Source organism: Watersipora subatra, chromosome 8, assembly GCF_963576615.1.
Source record: "Watersipora subatra chromosome 8, tzWatSuba1.1, whole genome shotgun sequence".
Taxonomy (NCBI): domain Eukaryota; kingdom Metazoa; phylum Bryozoa; class Gymnolaemata; order Cheilostomatida; family Watersiporidae; genus Watersipora; species Watersipora subatra.
In genome coordinates this window covers 55,750,129-55,763,176 of record NC_088715.1, presented here as the reverse complement: position 1 = coordinate 55,763,176, position 13,048 = coordinate 55,750,129, and the positions used below count along the sequence as shown (strand labels likewise).

At 32.5% G+C, this 13,048-nt stretch overlaps 1 protein-coding gene across 2 annotated transcripts in view; it reads right to left on the bottom strand.

Annotated features, from left to right (window-relative positions):
- The window catches only part of LOC137401603 (glypican-5-like), a 46,986-nt gene that overhangs the window by 11,200 nt on the left and 22,738 nt on the right, over positions 1–13,048 (bottom strand). For both annotated transcript variants that reach the window (XM_068088034.1, XM_068088035.1), the window contains exon 3: positions 1,612–1,812. In XM_068088034.1, coding sequence (XP_067944135.1) covers positions 1,612–1,812 — 201 coding nt within the window. The remainder of the gene's footprint in view (positions 1–1,611; positions 1,813–13,048) is intronic.

The window sequence follows — 13,048 nt, the reverse complement described above, 5'->3', positions numbered from 1 at the left end:
TTATTTACGACATCCAACTTCGTTGACATAGAAATCAATTTTCCTTCGTTTTGTAACGTTTGGATCGGTCTCAGATTCCATAGATAACGAATTAAATATAGATACTTGTAGTTATATACGTATGCTGACTTGAAAGTTTATAGCAAAAGCTATAATAACGCTATGAATATTATCTCTCGCTTGTGCATTTTACACGAAATTTTCCACGCGGATATGAGAGAAGTCGATCATCGTGTCTCTTCTAAACGTTCTAAGAATGTTTTCGGCAAACTATATTTCGGTGTCTTTTTTATTTCGACGTGTGTTATGAGCACACCGACGGCCAAATTTTAACTCGGGCGAAACTTTTCTCAAATTCGTATGGTGAAATAAAATTCGTATAGCGAGGTGAAGATATCACGATGTTTGACTTCGTAAGGTGAAAAAATCGTATATCAGGGTAATCGTATCTCGAGGGTGCACTGTACATGGAATTAATTCGAAATTTTAAAGTATAACTAAGAATTTCATTGGTTTGTGAAGATGTGCAAGCTATTGTCATATAAAGGCTGCTTTTTTATAATAACAAACATTTTAACAATAATTTGTCATCAAATGGCACAACAGCTACGGCGTTTGAATAAGCAACATTACAAAATAATTTTGCTATATTAATATACACCATAAACTTGTGTTTTGTTGAACATGGTAACTAGCACAAAAAGGGGTCAATTGACAAGACTTTGCTTTACATTGTTACAGGCCAACCAATCAAATGCTGAATTTGAGTACATTCCTTCAGAATGTACGGACAGAAAAGATAAAATGGAACGAAACAAACAAGCAAGTGTGACAATGGTATCAATGCTTTATAACAAACATATATGTATACATATATGTATACATATAATGTATTCATATATGTATACATATATGTATACATATATGTATACATATAATGTATGCATATATATATTTGAAGAAAATATTAAGAAGAAAGTAAACATTTAGTAATTGCGCCACAAATTTGTTTTGTGCGATGCAGTACAGACAGTACAATGTGATATTCGTGATATTCACACTGCAAACAGTACAACTGTGTCATCAGTCGCGGTTGTACTAAAAAAAATATATATATACATATTTTTTGTTACATATAGTACAATTACATATAGTATGTGAGTATAAATTTATATATATATATATAATATGTATATAAATTGTATATAATCTATTGGTATATCATATAGTATATTAATATATTTTAGTATGTAATATACTAATATTAATATATATTATTCCTTTATTGGCATTATTATAATTATTTGGATGATTTAACTTTGGTGAATGTATTTTTATTTTATAGATTTTTCTAACACTCGACTATGTTTTTCGCGATCAAGAGATTGTCTGTCGCGTTTTGGTGTTAAATATATTCACTGAGAAAAATGATAGTATTGCGATAAGTTTTAAATAATGAAACAACTGGCCTCTGCATAATAAACCACAGCTGCTTTACAAAATCGTTAGTAACAACAAAAGTACATGTAGATGTAACGGAGTTGTGAAAGAATCTCAAGCCTTGGAGTTTTCCCACTAAAACCAAAGAAAGGGTAGCATAACTCCACTTACCATAAACAAATATATTGTCCACAAGTGTATCCATGGCGGTGAATATGCTTGTTTCTCTGTCATACGAGATGAGAATTCTTTCCAAAACTCCGTAGAAATCAGCAATATGCCCTTTGCCGCTTTCATGGTGCAAGTTATAGGCATTTCCCAATTCATACTCGGTCATTCGTTTCGAGATGCCAATCATTCTTTCAAAGTGATCTATAAATAAAATACCATGAATTTAAAACCTAAGGAATTTTAGCTGCATAGCTCAGTCATATTAGGTTATAAGCACTTTGCTATTTAAAATATTTTGTATCATGCAAATACTACCCTTTTCTATCCAAATATGGACTACACCATCAGACTATATATGGCAATCATAGAGCAATTCCTACCTGAGCTGTTCTATTAATTCCTATTTCGTAACACCAGCATACTGCATTCACCATCATATGTTTCAGTTTATGAACTTCTTGTTACTATAACCTTCAATTCATCATCACAACTCCTCCACAGTACTATTATATATATAATTTATTTATTTAATTTATTATATGTTAGTATCAGATTATCAACTTTTAAAACATGTTTGTTCAGCTTAATAATTCTGTCTTTCCATTCATTTTTGGCATGCAATAAAAAGCATCATTTTTTTGATGATCGCTATACCAACAAAAAGTTATACTCACATACTATATGTAACTGTTGTTATATAATATCTGTGATTATACTTTGGTTTTATTATATATAACATAATATATTATGTTTAGAAAGCTTTTAACTAAGTTTGTCCTAGCAGTTGATATTTGTAAAATTGACCAGTCAGATGTGGTCATACTAAGCGTTTAATAAAAGCATCCATTTTTATCAACAAATTAAATATAAAAAATCAGATATTTAAATAAACCCCATTTGATGTTGTTTTGCAATATGTTTTTCTTTTTTTTTAAGTGGAGTGCTTTATTTCTGCAAATATATCTGACTGATGCTATAACAAAGCATGATTTCTTGTTCCATTACCAAATAAGGTAAGATTTGAGTGCATAGCGCTGAAGCTGTATAAATAATAGATAATAATAAATAATAATTCTATTCAAAATTATCTTTTAGATAACGAAATATGTTTGCATTTTTATTATTCTGCTGAAAACCGAATAGCGATGATCAGTGAGGAGAAAAAATGTCTTATTTTTTTAATGTTTTGACAGAGAGTTTCAATATTGTTACATCATCGAAACTACATTCAGCATTGAAATCTTGAACAGCGTGTTGTCTAAACATTTGTTTCAGGATTAACATTTGACAGATTTGTATGTTTTAAGAATAAAATAAGCTTTACAGACAAAGAAAATTAGTAATAGAAAAAATAATTAATAAAAGGATTTGCCTGAGCATGTGACAGCATCAGCAACTAAGCACAATTATTGATGAGAAGGCAGCTTTTGATGTTTTAATTTAATCTATGCCTTAATTAAACATAATTTTATTCCTTTATTGGCGATCAAATATTTTTAAACAGAAATGCTCTCCACGTTATGCCATGCAAAAATAAAGAAAGTGCAACAGTTAGCCAATCAAATCAAATGAATGGTTTGACATATCGTGTGTAGAATACCTTTCTCTGTTAAGAGAATAGATATTTGGGATTATAGTTTACTAAAACATATTCAGTAATAATAAATAACCATGCATATCAGACTTTGGCAAATAACAGAATAAATACCCTTAATTTACACATCGACCAAAAAACAAAATCAAAAGCTGCTTACTTTAAACAAATTTTCTGATTATGATCTTTTGCAGCCAGTTAAGGGTTGCTATCATGGATTTTTACAATCTAATATATCATACAAACATTAGTTTAAGATGTTTTTGTCTAAGTAGCTGCACTTTGCCTAGGGCAAGAAAATTGATTTTAGAATAACCCCGAGAGCAGAAAGATATCCCAACAATCCTTTTCTGTAAACTGTATCTTTTATTCGAGACTAATTTTGTTGTATTTCCGTAACGTCAGCGATTACTTCCAGGTCATTAAAGCCTCATTAGCGCAGATCATTAGCGGTAAAAACAATAAAGTTGTTTCTCTTTAAAATGGATTCCTCAGCAGACAGAAAAAGTCAAAAACAATTCAAGAGATAAAGACAAAGCCAGCTAATCAAATAAACATAAGTATGGCTACTAATTAGCAAACACAAAGCTATAAATACTTCTCATCGTCTCAGATCGATATCTTAAATTATTGGGTAAACACAACTCATCCTAGTGGACAATTATATATATTGATTACTAATTATGCACCAGCCTAGATATCTTCAGCCTTGCTATTGTTTTTTCTATGTGCAGCCCCATTAGAGAAACTCCTACTTAAACTGAGAAAATAATTTCAAGGTTTCGTAACTCCCAACTGGGTTACAGGAATATTATATGTCAATCCTAGAGGAATCCTTTTAAGGTGCATATGCAAAATCTCTTCTTAAGAAAGTTGCTCTAGGGTCGAACACGCTATTACATGACATTTGAAATCTTTTATCATCTTTCTAGATAATGCCAAAGGAGCTTTTAAATAGCCTTTTCATTGAAGACTTAGAGCTTTGTGCATTTTAAAAGGCAAACAAAGGAACATTTTCTGGAAATAAAATATGTTTGATAAAATGCCGAAGGGTATGCGTTACACGATACGCTTTCAGGTCAATTGTATGGCTGTTTGATACCTTAAACTTGTCTATTTGTGCATCAAACATCTCAGTATTTCGCTTGTGTACACATTGAACAAGTCAAATTGATAGTATCATTAATTCTGTTAAGCTCAATTCTAGATATAAAGCGACAGCAAACACGAACTCTGCAAACAGTGCTTAATAAATTCATTGAGATGCCAACTGTTGGCGACAGCAATTGAGTGGCAGCAATTGTTTGTCAAACTGAGTTATCTTAACATATAAATTTAGTCTTTTCATATCAAAGCAAAAAGTTTGCACCTACACTGCTCAAAAAGATCTCTCATTAAAAGCTTTCAGCACTTAAAAGAACCCTGATAACCTTTAAAAGCTTTTTATTTCCTTTATACTAAAAAAGCTTTTTTAATGTTTTCACAAGTTCAAGTATTTTATATTGTTTTATGCAAGCAACACTGCAGCGATCCTGTTTCTTTTCAGACATTTTTGGTCTTGATTTCAAACTTGTTGTTTTTTTAAATTGCAAGCTTGCAGATTATTTATAAAACATCTTCTTAAACCCGAAATATATGCTTGCTGATAATCAATTTATAACTTGTAAACTTTCGCTTTACATCACATTTTCATATATTCAGATTATCATGACAATAAAAGTGTTTTTGTTAAAATAAATTATAAAAGAAAGCAGAAACATTGTACAAATAATAGCCGCTTGAACAACAAGTTTGTAGAAGACAGTCGACGGACATTGAACAAGCAGCCCGCATTTTGCTTGCAAACTTACCTAAGAAATTGGCCTATTTAGTTAATGAATGGGAACTTGTGTTTACTCTTGCTGTATTGTTTCAACCAAAATATGAACAACAGCGATAGACTGAGTGAATGCATCATAGTGCAGGTATTACCATTTTGACGTCATCTAGACAATAGAACGCCCAAAAACATGTGAAAACCAATATAAACATAACATATATTAGCATTATGCAGCATTATATCTAGAACAATCTTATATTATAAAAATTTCTTTTTTAAATACTATTGATTTCCTATCTTACTAAATATCCACACGGCCTGATTTGCTTTTATTATCATTAGTCATTGAAATCAAGTTAAGATCAAATCGGCTACAAGACGTTATCCGAATAATAGAAATAGTAATAACTAGACCTTGATCAAGATTATCCGAATAATATTATCAAGATAACATTATTTAGTTACTAGTGATACTGAAACGGCAAACGAATACCTTGTTCAAAAAGGGCCGGCAGTTAGCGCTCAGAACAAGGTGCTCACCAGTTTATTTACAAAAGGTCCAAGTTAGTGCCTTATCATGAGCAGGAGCGGTAAAAGTCCTTGAACCCGAATACAGCGTCGAGGTGGCCAGGTTATGCTTGTAACATGAAGAAGTGAGATAAACTCAGACGTATCAGCAACATCAAAGTTGAGATTTAAGAAGTAGCTGTGTCAAGGACTGCCAATGTTTGTATTGCGATAAGCAACCAGGGTGAATACAATATACAGTGTCGTGTGACAAGTCACAGCTGGTCGCTCCTTCTCCGATCACATACCATGATTTAGTGAGACTTGTATATAACTAGACATGAGTCTTGGACACACTAGATAAGTTTCTTATGTTTTGGTGTAGATAAAGTAACAATTGAAGGTGAATTTACACCCTTGAAGTGATGCAAATAGAAATAACATCAATATAGAGCTAAGACATCAAGCTTTAATTTGATGTACTTTCTGTTTTTGTAGGACTACCCAATCCAGAGATGTAATAGTTTGAATGGGATCTTTGCTTGGAGCACCCGTATTCGAGTGAAAGTGTGATTATGATGTCTATAGTTACACTTCAGCAAAGAGACCGACAGAATGAGATGCGTAACGCTACAACTTGAAGGCAATAGCCGATATCAACTATAGCAACGATAGCAGCTAGCGACATCATTTCATGTTTAATTTTCTTCCGAGCAATTTAACCGCGATCAAGTTTTCTCAGTTTTAATCTTGAAACATCCTGGTAGTCAGATCACCTCAAACATTAAAAACAATCACAAATGATAGAAAAATACTGATAGTTTCTGATAAAATCTACTATAAGTAGAGCAAGTTCACCTTGAAGGCTTTATGTGGTTAGTAATTTATGTTAGTAATGCAGTGAAGGGAAGGTCAATTTAAAAATGGCTCAACAACTGGAAGTTTTACAGAATTTTGTTGTTTTTGATATTATGTTAAAGTCCAGATATAAAGCGACAGCAAACACGAAATCTGCAAACAGTGCTTAATAAATTCATTAAGAGGCCAACTGTTGGCGACAGCAATTGGTTGGCAGCAATTGTTTGTCAAACTGAGTTATCTTAACATACAAATTTAGTGTTTTCGTATCAAACCAAAAGTTTACATCTACACTGCTCAAAAAAATCTCTCATTAAACCTTTTAGCTCTTAAAAGACCCTGATCACATTTAACACCTTTTTATCTTTTTACCAAGAAAGTATTTTTTAAATGCGGTCATTTTAAAAAATTACACTGAATTACTCATTGTTTTGATAAACATAGAGGTTGCCAGGTAACCTATTGTTGCGGATGTTCCGGAAAATGTTTTTGAAGTTATTGAGTTAACTAAAAGCCTTTAATTGTCGAACTAAACTATTGGATTACTGGTGAAGCGTGTTAAAACATAGACTGTTCCTCGTGCAGACAACTCGAAGCTTTCAGGAATCTCTGCTTATTTCATTCTATTCATTGCTGCCGTAAACAAGAGACTATTTCCGTGCTTGACTATTTCCCATCTGTTAGGTTTTTAGAGCGTAGTGCTGAATGGATGACAAGAGTCGTGAGCAAATGGAATAGGCATATGGCACTTGTTGTCGATACGCCGTAATAGAGAGAGATTTCCAGCTACTTGACCTGTAATCCCTTTGTCTCGGCTATTTGTACAAAACCTTATAGCATTAGCATATGGACCTGTTTGGTTAATAATAGTCATAATGCTAAGTTACAATATTGTTTCAGGCTATCTATACCTCCATAAGCATAGATCCTCTTATACGGCAGGAAGTCTTATAGTAATACTGAGTCAAGGTGGCTAGATTTTTTAAATCATTATGTTTCATGATGCGGTTATGTTACTCTCAAATTTTTATCGAATTTCACACGCTTGCGAAGAATGGAAACGACACTTGCGAATGATGTGCAATAATATGCCGAAATAGCTATTCCATTTTAGTCATTTTCTACTCTTCAGTCATTCAAATTTCAATTTGAGCAGTTCAATTCAGAAGATAATTCTCAAGTAGTAGTTATACTTTTCATCAATTCCCAGCACTCCATTCAGATATGAAAAGACATTTAGATTAATATCTCTGATAAAAGAACTCAATGTGCAAAATCACATCGCTGAAAAAGTTCAGAAGAGGCAAGAGATTTTCAAAAGTTTACCAGAGCAGCTTCATAGGAACAGAAGCTACGAACAGCTGTAAACAAATGGAAAATGCTAAAGTGACAGAATTCCTTCAATTTTTTAACAGAAGTCAACAAGGTCATAAGGTCAACAAGTATAACAATTGAAACACTTATCACACTGTACCACCTCACACGCACAATTCTAGACACACATAATCTGAACAATGGAAACATAGTGTATAAGTACATTACAATTAGCTTAACACATTCTCCAGGTTGAGAGTAGCTAGTCACAATTACTTATGAGGCTCTCAATTCTTTACGCTTATCAGATGTGAATTTGATGTCATCAATTTGGCAAGAACTTTAAATCAATATTGTTCATCTTTTTTATTATTATATCACTTCATTTCTATTTTAACTTAATTTAAATTCACCTCCTTGTGTATCGGTTCATAATAAATAATTTTGCAGGCTTTACATTACGAAGTTTAGCATGCACTTAAACTAAAATCAAAAATCAGGCTCCCATATACATTGCAGAGTAAAAAAAATTTGGAATTGAATGAGAAAAAACACTTGCTGTGAACTTTGAACCTAAGGAGACAGTCAATCTAGTCTCATGCATTACATGTGACTTTAGAAATAAGAGAACCACGGCTATTGGTGCTAGTTTCAAGTATGGAACAGGGATTACTTATTTGAAGGTGGCCGCTGGTTAAAGCCTGTGTAAATTCATACAACCATCAGCATCTGTTAGCTTGTAACTTATTGGAGAAGATCGGTTGACCAGGAAGACTTAGTAAACAGATGGTTAACCTCGAATAATATCAGAATGAAACCAGCATATCTTCTAATAACAATAGATATGAAAGGTTTAATAGTAGCTACTCAGACTCTCTGGAGATGATTTTAATGGCGTGTGCTTATGTCGGCCAAATGGGCTTTTAGTAGAGAATATTTTATTTCAAGTCATGAACTATTGTAAACCTGACAGTAATGATTGAGAAATTGAGGCATATATAAAGTTGAAAAGAAATATTCAACTGAAAACATCACATTATATTGCTTAGTAATATGTTATGTTACATTAAATTGCAAAATATTTCACAATATTATAATTATATTATAATGTTATATAATATAGCTAAAGTGTTTAAACATTTCAGATTTGCAAAAACTGGTTGGCAGCCATCTCTGCTCATTACTTTAAAAAACTACCACCATTTTTGAAACTTTATTCAAGTGAAACGATATATTGTACTGCCGCTGCTTCAAATATACAGAAATATAAAGATGATAATCAATCTGCAGCTGACTGCCCATTCTAAGTCTTGGAGCCTCAGAAATCAGCCACAATTATATCCCTGGATCTCTACTGCAACTTATTTGGGTCAGAGTCAAGTTTCAATTTTAGAGGATTGCTGAGCATTCTTTCTAATAATCGCTGGATGGCTTTGATGTTTTGTAGACTTATATAATAGCGTAAAGAGCAAATGATCTGAAATGCACTGAATGCACAGCCATCAAAAACTCTTCGCATGATCAAGTTGCTGATGGCAACTATTTCAGTGTCAGGTGTAGACAGTTTTTTGTTGTTAGAGTGCGAGGGTAAGATTATATTTGGTCCTTTGATGTTCTGTTATTACTGAGTTGGGGTTTAGTTGACGCAGGAAACTTAGACAATTTATGAAAAACTTCAAATTACTGAGCGTATGATGCATATAATAAAGCAGAATAAAATAATATATAACTAAATAGCTTACAACATAATATATATAAACATATAATATATAAATAACATAATACGATGTGATACAATATACTATAGTGTTTAATATAGTAAAAGCGGGGTATGTCTGTCTGCTCAAAACCATGATTAGAGGTTTGAGAAAAGATTTCAGCATACTGGATTTGAACTGCCTACCTTCAGCATGTTCACCAACACTCCAATAACTCAGCTAATCAGCCACCCACCGGGATTCCAGAATAATTGTGTGTATAGTTATTACACTTGATGATTTCTCCCAGCTCACTAGACTTTCAGGATATTAATATAGTATGATATGGCATTATAATATAATGTCATATGACATCTACTGTACAGACATGTATAAATTTTACTTTGCCCTTGCGTGTTTGTCTGCCAGTCCTCATGAATTTTGTACATTTTCATATTTTTTATATATAAAATATATATATTTTTTTCATCTAAACTTCATGCATATGCTCCGTACCCTCCGCCACGTCGCTTAAAATGTTTGGTTGGAAAACTCTGTCTGGTTTCTGAGAATCAGCCCCTTAACTCTTTTGCTACTGTAAGCCGATGTATCGGCTTATCAATAGGGTTTCACTTTTCTTTTCATTACGAAGCCTACACATTAGCTAGACCAATCAAATTTTGTCTCCAACGAAACAACTTTGTTGCTAATCACATGCAACTAACAAAAAATCTTTTTTATAAGCAATTCCATTTCTAAATCTTTTCAAAACTGGAAAACCGGATTGGTATCGTCTGGCAATAAGAAATCCACCGCATTGGTTTAATGCAAAGGAAGCGTCAGAGATTTTGCCAGAGTGGGATTCACTAAACAATTTTATACTTTTCTTGTAGAAAATTTTGATCTGAATAAGATGCAATTTACAGTTAAAAGAAATCTGCATTTATTTTCAAAATATTTTATAAATACTAGCGATATATCAAATTTCAGAAAATCCGTTAATATTAATTTGGGCAGAATAGCGACTTTAGCGCAGTAGTGAAAGAGTTATACAGTCATCTGGGGCCATCTGATTGAAATTAAAAAAGGGCATTCAATACAATATACTACAACACAAAATGTTACACTGTAATTTAATAGAGTATAAAATAATATGAAACAATGCTCCCTACTACTTGAACTTATAAGTAATAAGAATATTCAATATTCAATATAGGAAAACAATATTCAAAACGTTTTGTTTGTACAATTGATCCAAGTGATTGCATACATTGTACACTAGTAGTGTGTCGTTTGTATCTTCTAAAAAGCTCTAAAATATGTTTTTAACATTTATTGTATTTTTAGAGAAGACAACGACAGATCATCAGTCTAATAGGCTATAGTATCAGCTTTATGAAAAAAGTTTACCACCTCTGACTCCTTATTATTAAATTGGATGCAGAGTGCATACCCACTTTTTAAACAAGCAACACCTAAATTATCTTGTTAATGACTTGTTGAGCAAACTTGTCAGCCTGTCTAGGCACTGGCATGCTCCAGACAACAAAATATTCACGTGATAAGGAGACACTCTAGGTGAATAGGCAAAAGTGAGCTGCAGACATGCTAACACCAGCTGCAACCTTTCAAAAGTGTCTCAATTTGATTTTTTTAAATAAACGGCTGCACTTGGAGAATGAAGTGCCCAGCTGGTGAATGTTTAATATTTCAACCATGCTGCGACGCTTGCACCAATTCATGCGAACAATGGGTGCTTGAACGGTGACATTTGTTTTGGTCTGCAACAGACTATTGAAAAACCATCGTGTATGATTCTACTGAGCTTTGAGTCAGAACTAGTTAGTCTTTCGATTAACCTTTGTAATTCACTGTTGTCTTTCAAACGCAAATTCAACATATTTTTTACAATCAAGTTTTTGTGTTTAATTAACAGACATCAAAATCAGCATATTCTTTTCAATCAAAACTTCTTGCTTTTTATTAGAAGATTTCAAAATCTTTTAATAAAAATCAACAAAAAAGTTTTTTTCTATCATAATCATCTTGAAAATTATTGTCTCTAAATGATTGCTGCTGTTACGGGCTTATTTCTTTCGGAAGTTTTACAAAATGCAAAATATTTGCACGGTGTAAGTCGAATCGGTATAAAAGTTGAACTTCCAAAAATTTTTAGTAGATTTTATCGGAAGGTATCGTTGTTTTTTATCAATTGCAATTGTTTTTGATGCTAGAAGTGATTTGACAGCCATTTTTTAAGATTAAAATCAACAAAACTCGATCACAGTTAAAACACTCAGATAAAAAGATGGGCGGGCCTAAATGACATTACTAGACAGCGTCTGCCTTTCTCGTTATCGATATCGGCTATTGCGTTCGTTCAAGTGGTAACATTATTTATCTCTATTTTATCAGTTTCTTTGAACTATAGCTATAGAACGAGCAACTATAGATGCCATCATTGCACTTTTACTAAAATCTGAGCGGTTTAACCCCGATCAAGTTTTATCAGTGTTAATATTGAAACATCCTGGCAGTCTGATCACCTCAACGAAACCTGCAAATACCTTGATAAATTTTTAGTCATTCAAAACAGCCAAACAGGTTAAGATATAATCAGGTGAAACTCGTGATTAGATTGTTAATGCAAACTATATAAAAACCTGAAATATTAAAAACAGACGGATGCAATGAAGCGGGGTTAAAAAGAACGCAAATGTAATTGTTTTGATTATATTCGTGTAGTTTTATACCTCCAGAATTAAATCTTTAGCATTAATCTGTAGAAGAGGTGAGTGCAGATAAAAATTGATTGTTCTTTTGAATAGAAGGCAAGAATGTAAACACTGTAATGAGTGCATGACTAATTGGCAAGTTGAGAAGAGACTATCTGTCTGTAGCTGATCATTTATAACTGCGGCAATGTACAGCAGGTGATAGATCACTATACGTGTATGTTTATATTATAAATATTAAAACTGTACTACTGTTGTTAAGATTTAATAGATGCATTAAATTAAACAGGTCAAAGCTTTTGATCTTGTTTAGGGTCTCGAAAACTTCCGCTACATAAAAAATACTTGTATGCGAATATGTATTTGATGATAAACTGTTTCGAGAATCATAATGCGAAAAACATAAAATCAGATTTAGTGTATTAACTAAAAATGTACTAACACAAATTTCAAACCTTCTCTGTAGTAGTGGGTATTGTCTATTCATAGGTAAATAACCAAGTATTTGCTATCTCAATCATAATGGAAAATAATAAAAAAATTCAAGAATTACCAACATGACTGCAATATCGATACTTAAATGGTCTGATGGGAGTATAGGTGTGTAGATGTAACGGTAAACTTACACCATTGAAGTGATGCAAATGAAAATAATATCAGTATAAAGCTGAGAAATTAAGCTTCAATTTGATGTAACTTTTGTTTTTGTAGACCTGCCCAGTTCAGTTTGAATGAGATCCTTCGTGGAACACCCACATTCAAGGAAAAGTGCTATTATGACAGCTATAGTTGTACTTTGGTAAAAAGACCAACAGAATAGAGACGAGTAGCGCTACAATTTGAATGCAATAGCTGATAGCTGGTATCAATATTGAGAGAGAAACAGGAGCCATATTGAGCACATTTTTTTCTT